This window comes from Vollenhovia emeryi, unplaced genomic scaffold (assembly GCF_000949405.1).
Source record: "Vollenhovia emeryi isolate VEMERY1.0 unplaced genomic scaffold, V.emery_V1.0 DF939249.1, whole genome shotgun sequence".
In the NCBI taxonomy this organism is placed as follows: Eukaryota; Metazoa; Arthropoda; class Insecta; order Hymenoptera; family Formicidae; genus Vollenhovia; species Vollenhovia emeryi.
Window position 1 is genome coordinate 193,734 of NW_011967117.1, and position 8,685 is coordinate 202,418.

The following is an 8,685-nucleotide window of genomic DNA, read 5'->3' on the forward strand; positions in this document are numbered from 1 at the left end:
AAGCAGCGAGGATCCAACACTGCTGAATTTTGCGGAAGCGTCAGCAGTGGCGTAGAAAATATCTCTTCGTTGATTGACTGCTGCTCGACGCTTGCTGCTTGCTGCGTGCAGTCTGTAGCAGGCTTCACGCTCGAACGTCGCTGTAAATTGGGATTTAAGACCCGTCTTTGTGAAGAAGCACGGGACTCGAATTTCATGACTCACCTTAGCCCTTGCTTCCCTCGCTCTCGAATCGAATCGCTTCTCCTAAAACGGCATATCATTTGTCGTGTATTACCCTGGCGAAAATTTTAAGTGAGAAATGATGTTTATATTTATTTATAAAGAGTTTTATCAATGGTTACATTGTTTATGAAGAGTTTTACTGATGGTTACATCGTTTGGAAGTACGTTGCAAACATCTGGTTAATCCTTTAGCGACAATAACATTTTACAAACACTTAGAAAACTGCAATGGTACGTTTGACATTGTATCATTAAACGCAATTTGAACACTTGTAACCGTGTTTAAATTCATATCTCACAAACAATTCAATAAATGTTTTAAAACTCAAATGGAACATTGACTCAACATTTAAACAAACTTCTTATAAATTTTTAATAAACATATTATTTTCGCCAGGGGTACATCTTGTCTTTCTTGTGACACACAATAGAAATAATGAAATGGAAGATATAAGCGTTGTGTCGTACAGCCATAACCCAACATATTTACATTCTAGCTCGTGAATTTAAACAAATGTAATATTGCTGATGAAGTACAGTTTCAGGAAATTTGTAATCTCAGAGTAGCACTTTTATTTTATTCCGCAATTAGTTGGGAATTTTACTTATGTTAAACGGGAAACGTAAGCATGTTGGATTAAACTAGATGCTTATCAATTTGAAGGGAGATAACATAAATGACTTGTCAACTCCAATTAAGAGCTTAAAAATGACGCAGATGTTTTTTCGTCGTATTAAAATGGCGTCAGAAGTATATTATAATTTTTTTAGAAAAAAATTTTACTTTTGATTAAAAATGGAGAATTTTTGACTCTCCAAAGGAACACTTATTGATGTGTATTCACGCTCATATGGTGTTTTTTGTTTATTACCGAGAGGGAAACCACTGAGCAAAATCTTGTACATCAATGCCCACTAATGCCCAGTGGGCATTACTTTATCTTATCTTATTTTACATTATTTATTTTGTTTTGTCTTATTTTATCTTTATAATGCCCCGGCCTAATGCCCAAACTAATGCTAAAAAATTGCCTAGTAATGTCCAGTAATGCCGCAAATCTGTACACCACAGTGCCCTCAGCGGTTCCCCCCTCGGTTATTACATTGTACTTCTTCCTGACCACCCGAGCGAAAGTTCAAAATCTTTATACTTGTAAGTTATAAGCTGAAAACTTAGAGTCCCTATTATTAATTGGAAAGACTATTGAAAATATTATGAAAATTAACATTGACCCGCCGTCTACCAGTAGCTTGAGGAATTCTCTTCTTATTTTGGTATCAGGGCTGCATTCAGTGTAGACGCTATCAGTTCTGAAAGCATTAATATATCTTCGTCACTATATGTCAAACAAAGGTCGAAGACGCTTTTAGCGCTATTATCTATCTTTTTTCGACATATAGTGAGTGACGAAAATAAGCTGGTACTTTCAGCGCTGGTAGGTTCTCTCCGAACGCACCCTAGATATTGCCTGCTACGCGTTAATACAAATCATCAGAAAATCTCTTTTTTTAAAAACAAAAGAGGTAAAACATCACCAAGTGCACGCGTCAACATAAAAAACTATTATATTTTGAAATACTGTTGCATTAAAAAAATCTGTTATACAAAATGCTGTTTTAATATTTCATAAGTTCAAAAAGTTTTTTATATTAAAAAGAAGTGTTGAAAATTGCGCCAAATAAAAGAGGAAATATTAAAAAATTTAACATTTTAAATCATCGAGATAAGAATTTAAATACGCATCTAATACAGGAAATTATTCGTATATGTTTTTCATTACTAATGAATTTTATTATTTCCATTGCAGACCGGAAGGAGAATTACACTTGGGGCAGGTTAATAAGTAGTGTGTTAGTGCTCATAATCACAATAACATTAGTTGTTGGACGAACGACATACGTCAACAAGCCCTCCAGAGTCTCATCAATAGACAGTCACATCAATAGACTCCATCAGTATAATCAGTATAATGAGTATAATGTCTATTTCGACGCACTGCAACCTGTGCTACACATCGTCTCTGACCAATTTTTATCGTTTGGTCTCGATACGTCCTTACTTCGAAGAATGAATAAATTGCCCATCGAAAGGGGCAAATTTATCAAGTTGGCCTCTCACTTGAGCCCCGCTTATCTCAGAATCGGTGGAACCTCCGCGGATTGTCTGACATTTGTTGAGAATCAGGTTGGTTTGTAAATATGACATTCTTCATGATATATTAACACAAGTGACCTGGCAAATTACGATACAGACTCAATCATTTATTCTACTTACTTCGAGATACACAATAACACTAGCTGCATAACCACCTGTAGCTTCAATCTTAATGCTTTAATGGATGTATGATGATTCCAGACAGAAATAAGCTCTTCCCAGATTTTCAGCCCCATAAATGACCAGGACATCAGCAACTTTACCATATCCGGTGACGATTTGCTCGCTATCTATAATTTTTCAAAGATGTCAAATTTACGAATGATTTTCGATCTGAACGTATTGCTCAGAAATCCAGATGGATCTTGGAATGACAGTAACGCACGGAAGATTATCGCGTTCGCGAAGAATAAAAACATGACATTAGATTGGCAATTGGGAAACGGTAAGCAACTGTATAAACACGAAAAGTCTATATAAAATGTGATTAATATATGTTAAATTATAATAATAAATTAAGAAAAGTTTCTTATTATGAGCTAGGCTCCTAATATGAGATAGCGGAATTTCTGCTAAATTAATAGGCATCATCTGTTGGTTCCACCATGAATTTATTGTCCTTGGAGTGAAATTTGTTTAGCGGAAAATCGTTAGACCGTGTAATCGTTGTGAAAAAAAGATTTGTGATTGAATTTGGACGTTGAAAACCTGCTATCTCGCATTAGAATCCCACCTCATAATAGAGGACTTTCCTCTACATTTACAGAATAATATTCGCACATGCGATTCCGGACATTTATTTCGACATTTTCAGAACCAAATTCCTTTAAACACGTGTTTAACGTGACAATCTCTCCGAGCGAACTCGCGAAGGACTACGCTCACTTGAGGAAATTGCTAAATGAAGCAGGATACAAGGAAAGCTTCCTCGTTGGACCAGAAGTGAATCACGTCGGAGAGCAGTCTCATATGGGAGAGGTATATGCCGAGACATTTTTGAGTAGCCAGACTGACACCGTGAATTTTGTCACTTGGCATCAATATTATCTGAATGGACGAGAGGCTGAAGTCAAGGATTTCGTGAATCCTAACACGTTCAACTGGTTATCAAAGCAAATCGAATCCATGAAAGAATACATTGCCAAATCGGGGAGAACTGTTCCTATGTGGTTGTGTACGTGTCTTACAGCTGACTTAACGTCAAGATATTGAATATTTTATATTTGAAACTTTCGCGCTATGCGTGAATACCAGCTTTGGCTTCCGGATTTGAGCAGCGCGAGTTTTCCATTTTATTCCAACATTTCGTGAAACGTTAGCTTCATTCTCGAGAAATTATTTCTCTAAATGCTATTAATTACTCGTATATTAAATTTTACATACAGAAATTCCTAAATATGTGATATCTTCTTTAAACTTCAAATTTTCCAATTGTTAGATCTGTTTGAAATATTATTCATCACTCGCACAATTCCTCCATCTTTTTAAGATTAACTTCTCAATTGAGAACATACTATTGCGTAGCACGAAAGATTGCATTCAATAGAAAATTTAATTTACAGCTGAGACCAGCACTGCATTTGGCGGAGGTGCGCCCGGGTTGTCCGACAGATTCGTAGCCGGATTTCTATGGTTGGACAAGTTGGGGTGCAGCGCTAAGGCGGGAGTAAAAGTCGTTACGAGACAATCGTTGTTCGGCGGAGATTACGCTATGGTATCGCCGAGTCTTACGCCAAACCCCGACTGGTGGGTTAGTGTCTTTTATAAGCGATACGTGTCGGGGAGGGTTCTGGATTTGGACGTACCTGGCAACAACGGCACCTTACGACTGTACGCACATTGCTCGACGCGAACTGAAAGATCGATTGTCACACTTTACGGAGTAAATATAGCCAACCGCAAAGCTGTCGTGAATCTTTCGAAGAAACTTTTCAAGAAAAAAAACATGTTTGTTAAGTATTACATTCTGACCTCCGATAACTTGCAATCGAGGTATGTATAAAATAGTAATCAAATTAAACTTTATGACGAGTATCGAGTTGAATAAATAGTAAATTTGAGTTATATTTGTTTTGCAGCAAGATAAAGGCAAATGACGAAGAGTTAAAACTGAAATTTAACGGAGATTTGCCAGAGTTTCACCCTCGGATAATAATAAGCACTACAACAACAAAGATAACTTTACCACCATACTCCATGGTGTTCGCGCTCATCTATAACATTTTTATTCCTGTGTGTAGAGTACGAATAAACTTTTAAAGAAAGTGACAAGGTGATTTTACAGGATTTTTATACTTTAATTAATGTATACTTTCCTTAAACATTATATTAAACGTCTATAGCTTATGTTACATATTTTTTACAAACTTTTTTATTAACAAGGAAACTTGTACAGGCGTAAGGTCTGTTCATAGAGACTTTTATTAAGTAGAAATTATTCGTTTACAGTCGACAGTTCTTCGTTCACAATCCACTCTTTTTTTTACTATCATTTTTGAGATAACAAACATTACATTGCGCTATAACAGACAATAACGCAGCTGTTTCATTTTTACTGTGAGTCCTCACGGCTATACAACTTTCTTTCTCTATCGCATATTACATTTTGTTATTGTTTAAAAGAACACTTTGTATCTTTATTTAATATGGTATATATTGTGCCAGCGCCATTATTCTTAGTTCTTCTATGAAGGATCTTATAACTTTCTATACGCATAAGAAGTAACATAAGAAGTTTGTAACCGTTGTATCACACAAACAGCGAACAATATATAAATATCGAAAGTAAGATAATATACAAAGGAATGATATTTATACATCGAGCGAAAGTCCGTATATAATGAGACTAGTATTATTATTACTACTCAATACTCTCTCGGTTCCTGTGAAAACGACATTCAAGTCGGGGGAATCGTACGTTCACGATAATCGTCGACGTGAACAACCGACGCGACATTATGTGTGATAATAGGTTTCGCACGAGTATTCGATACCTATAATATAATTTCATCATAAGTTTCCTTTATTAGTACTATTTATCCTACTCCGCGCTGGAGATCGTGATAGTTTTCCCTTTAGGATCGTCGAATCTGTCCATCGTGCGGATATCCATGATCATAGTGAGCGCCCATATCATGATCACGCCCAGGATCGCCGTAACGAATATCCCCGTCCAAATCGGTATACTGGTAAAACCGACGCAGTCGTACGCGTCGCTGAACGTCGCGTTCTTCGGATCGATCTGCACCTGCATGTCCGCGATGTTTAAGTACGTGCTGCCGTTTACGAAGGCAGTTTTCGGCGAGCAATGGTAAGAGAAATTGAACGGGAAGGAGATGGCCCGCCTGGTATACAGCTTGTATCGTTCATTGTTTATCTCGTAATTCACTCTGTTCAGCGTGTAGTAGCCGATGCTCCTGATCGCGAACAAGAACTCGAGCGTCAGACTGCCGATGTTCTCGACATTGGTGAACCTGAGGGTCAGGGTGACATTTTTGTCCTTGTCCGTGTAATCCGATGCTCCGGAGAACTTGGACGGACCAAGTTTCACCTCCTCGGAATTTTCGGATAGCTACAACAAGATACTTTATTTGTACCTTTAGCCTCTATTTGTCTTGGCTAATCAATCGACATCGCTCTTCGTCAATTCTTCCCTCTTTGTCGTCTAATGCATAACTGATCTCTTTCGCAAGGTCATACTTCGATTTAACGCAATTTTCGGCTCTTCTGCTCAAACGCTCAATCTCGATCAAAATAAGCGTTTGAGCAGAAAAATTAGAAATTGCGTAAAAATCGAGTTACAACCTTGCGTAAGAGATCAGTCGATAAGTATTGTAAAACGAAATCTTAAAGCCTTGTGTGAAATTTAGGGCCTGAGCAGAATAGCTGTCTTATATTCTTAAGTCACAAGGCAGTTAAGCCTGATCTACAATGTGTTCTTTGCGCCCAGAAACATACTATTTCGTAGTCGATAAATACGTTTAAAAAATTCGTGCAAGTTGACTAATTGTATGTTACACATTGTACAATCGCACATGGTCGACAAATTTTTTAGGCGTTCCGATTTCTTTATATAAAATAGTGTGTTTCTTGGTGCGGAGAGCACATTGTAGATTAGGCTTTATTGTGCGTTACTTTAAGACAAAGATTCAAAACGTAAAGCATTGTCTTAAGAGTACAAGACAGCCATTCCGCTCAGGCCCTTCAGGATTTCTTGCGCGGTGTTAAATCGAACGTGTTCACCTTGAACGTCAGTGGCTGAGCGGAGTACATAATGACTCTGTCTGTTTTTATCTTGAACTCGGTAGAATTGTCCTCGGGTGCATCCCTCTTTATCCGCTCGGTGTAGCTGTAACGACACTGCTTTCCCGTGAGCATCATACACCCGCTCGAATCGACGTCCTTGAGGGCCATATTGAACTCGTGATCATCGTTTATGTCCTCCACCGTTCTTATCTCCTTGTAGACCTTTCGGGAGACCGCGTCCGGTGTGATGACACACGGGAAGTAAAATATTTTTGAACCGTTGGTGGTGTTTGACAGCACCTGCAATATTCGCATGCTCGTAACAATTTTGTCTTACAATACCTGGAAAGAAGCAATTGTTCTACGCTCTAGACTCTAATTATTCATGACACACGGGATGTTACGACGTACATCGAAAGGGTAGGATGGAAAATACATTTGCGGATCATAACGAACTAGACCAGTTCAATCCATTTGTCCTAGATATACCTTCTTCTTGTACCCCCTGTCTTTAAATTGGAACGAATGTACATTCAGAACAGCCAGAGGCAAAAACACATTTGAGAGGCATATTCTGTAAAAGTGCTCCGTTTTCTATAAGCCGTGTAGTACTGTAGAGCGCGAGAGAAAGAATCAGGCCCGGTCTACGGTGAGTTCTTCGTCGCTGGCCAGAAGTCAAAACTATATTTTTCTTTCTGGGCGATAAGAAAAAGGACCGATATATAGTTCAAGCGACCAGCAACTCTTTGCGGTACGAGTAGCTTTGTCTTTTTCTAACTGTCCCATTAGAAGACGAAGCCGCTCACTTTTAGCATTTTCACTTAGCGTAAGATGCAGAATTGACCCCCAAGTCTTACAGAGCTGCAGAGCTTATAGAGCAAACATATACACAATAGAGCGAGTCCTTGCAGAACACAGGGCTAAGCTTTGCGACGACATTGTAACAACCAGGTGCAATCCTCTCGCGGAGGTTCCTTCCCTCGGAGCTTCCTCTTCCGTTCTCTCTTCTCACGTTCCTCTCCGAGGCTCCGATAAGCTCCGATAAGTCCTTTTTACAGACGCAGATAAATAAGCCAGGCGGGGACGAGAGGGACTAACCTTGCTGTTCCGCAGATCCTCGACGCACAGCTCCTCGACGACGAGCACCGGTTCGGTGACGTTGAACTGCGCCAGGCTGCTCTCGAATTCCTCGGACGTCAGCTTCTGCAGCGGGCTCGACGGCGACGCTCTGTGCGCCGTTTCGTAGTCGGGCGACTCGTGCGGGCACCAGATGACGGCGGGCGTGCAGGCGCGGGCGTAGCGGTCGAAATGACAGAGGACGACGACGACGGCGAACAGCGCGAGGTACGTGCTGCTGCTCGGCTTTCCACCCGTCATCCTGGAGGTCGGAGTTGAGGCCGGGTCGAACGAACGCGAACTCACCCGCTGAATCGCGCACACGGTGACTGAGACTCTGAGAGCAGAAGGCACTCCGAAGCACCTGACCACCACCTCGTGACCGTGTGACGCCGAGCTGCGTCACGTGGACGATGCGCTTCCGGCGTTTCGAACAGGCGCCCCGCCTTCGGCGGGACGGCGGAAGTCGATTTCCCGCCGCCTTCCTCGAGGCGCGTTTCGCTTCTTTACGCGCGTATTGTCTTAATTTTTACAAAATTGTACATTTCCATGAAACACTACTTGCATTAATTTGAGAACATTGTAATTTCTGGTGCTGTTTCGTATATATTTTTACAAAAAAAATTAATGTTTCAACGAGGATATAAAAATTTCTACAAATTTCTATTTCAAGCACAGACTTCTATATAATACAACAGTATATATTAGTCTATATTATATAGAAGTCTGTGATTTCAAGTCAATATTTTTCGTAGTTACTTATGGAAATTTTTTCCGCTAGGGCTGGCAGTGAATATTGGAACGCAGCCGTTCTCGTTGTACGCTTTTCTCGAACGGAATGAAATTTTATTTTCCTACTTCAGGCCGGTCGCGCCTCGCAAATTCGAAATTGCATGAAATTTCCGGACGCGGTGAGAACTTTTCGAAATTTATTGTGAGCGATC

General features: G+C 39.9%; 2 protein-coding genes across 6 annotated transcripts in view; one reads left to right on the forward strand and one right to left on the reverse strand.

Moving 5' to 3' along the window:
* LOC105559915 (heparanase-like) overlaps window positions 1–4,735 on the forward strand; it is an 8,250-nt gene extending 3,515 nt beyond the window's left edge. For all 5 annotated transcript variants that reach the window (XM_012008561.1, XM_012008564.1, XM_012008560.1 and 2 more), the window contains 5 exons: window positions 2,034–2,410; window positions 2,582–2,825; window positions 3,195–3,554; window positions 3,943–4,372; window positions 4,459–4,735. In XM_012008561.1, coding sequence (XP_011863951.1) covers window positions 2,034–2,410; window positions 2,582–2,825; window positions 3,195–3,554; window positions 3,943–4,372; window positions 4,459–4,639 — 1,592 coding nt within the window. In that variant the 3' untranslated portion in view covers window positions 4,640–4,735. The remainder of the gene's footprint in view (window positions 1–2,033; window positions 2,411–2,581; window positions 2,826–3,194; window positions 3,555–3,942; window positions 4,373–4,458) is intronic.
* Window positions 4,689–8,141, reverse strand: LOC105559914. Its single transcript, XM_012008559.1, has 3 exons — window positions 7,724–8,141; window positions 6,623–6,925; window positions 4,689–5,951 (listed from the first exon to the last, which is right to left on the reverse strand). The coding sequence occupies exons 1-3, from the start codon at window positions 8,000–8,002 to the stop codon at window positions 5,421–5,423; spliced, it is 1,113 nt and encodes a 370-aa protein (XP_011863949.1). The 5' UTR covers window positions 8,003–8,141; the 3' UTR covers window positions 4,689–5,420.
* Between the last annotated feature and the right edge of the window lie 544 nt (window positions 8,142–8,685).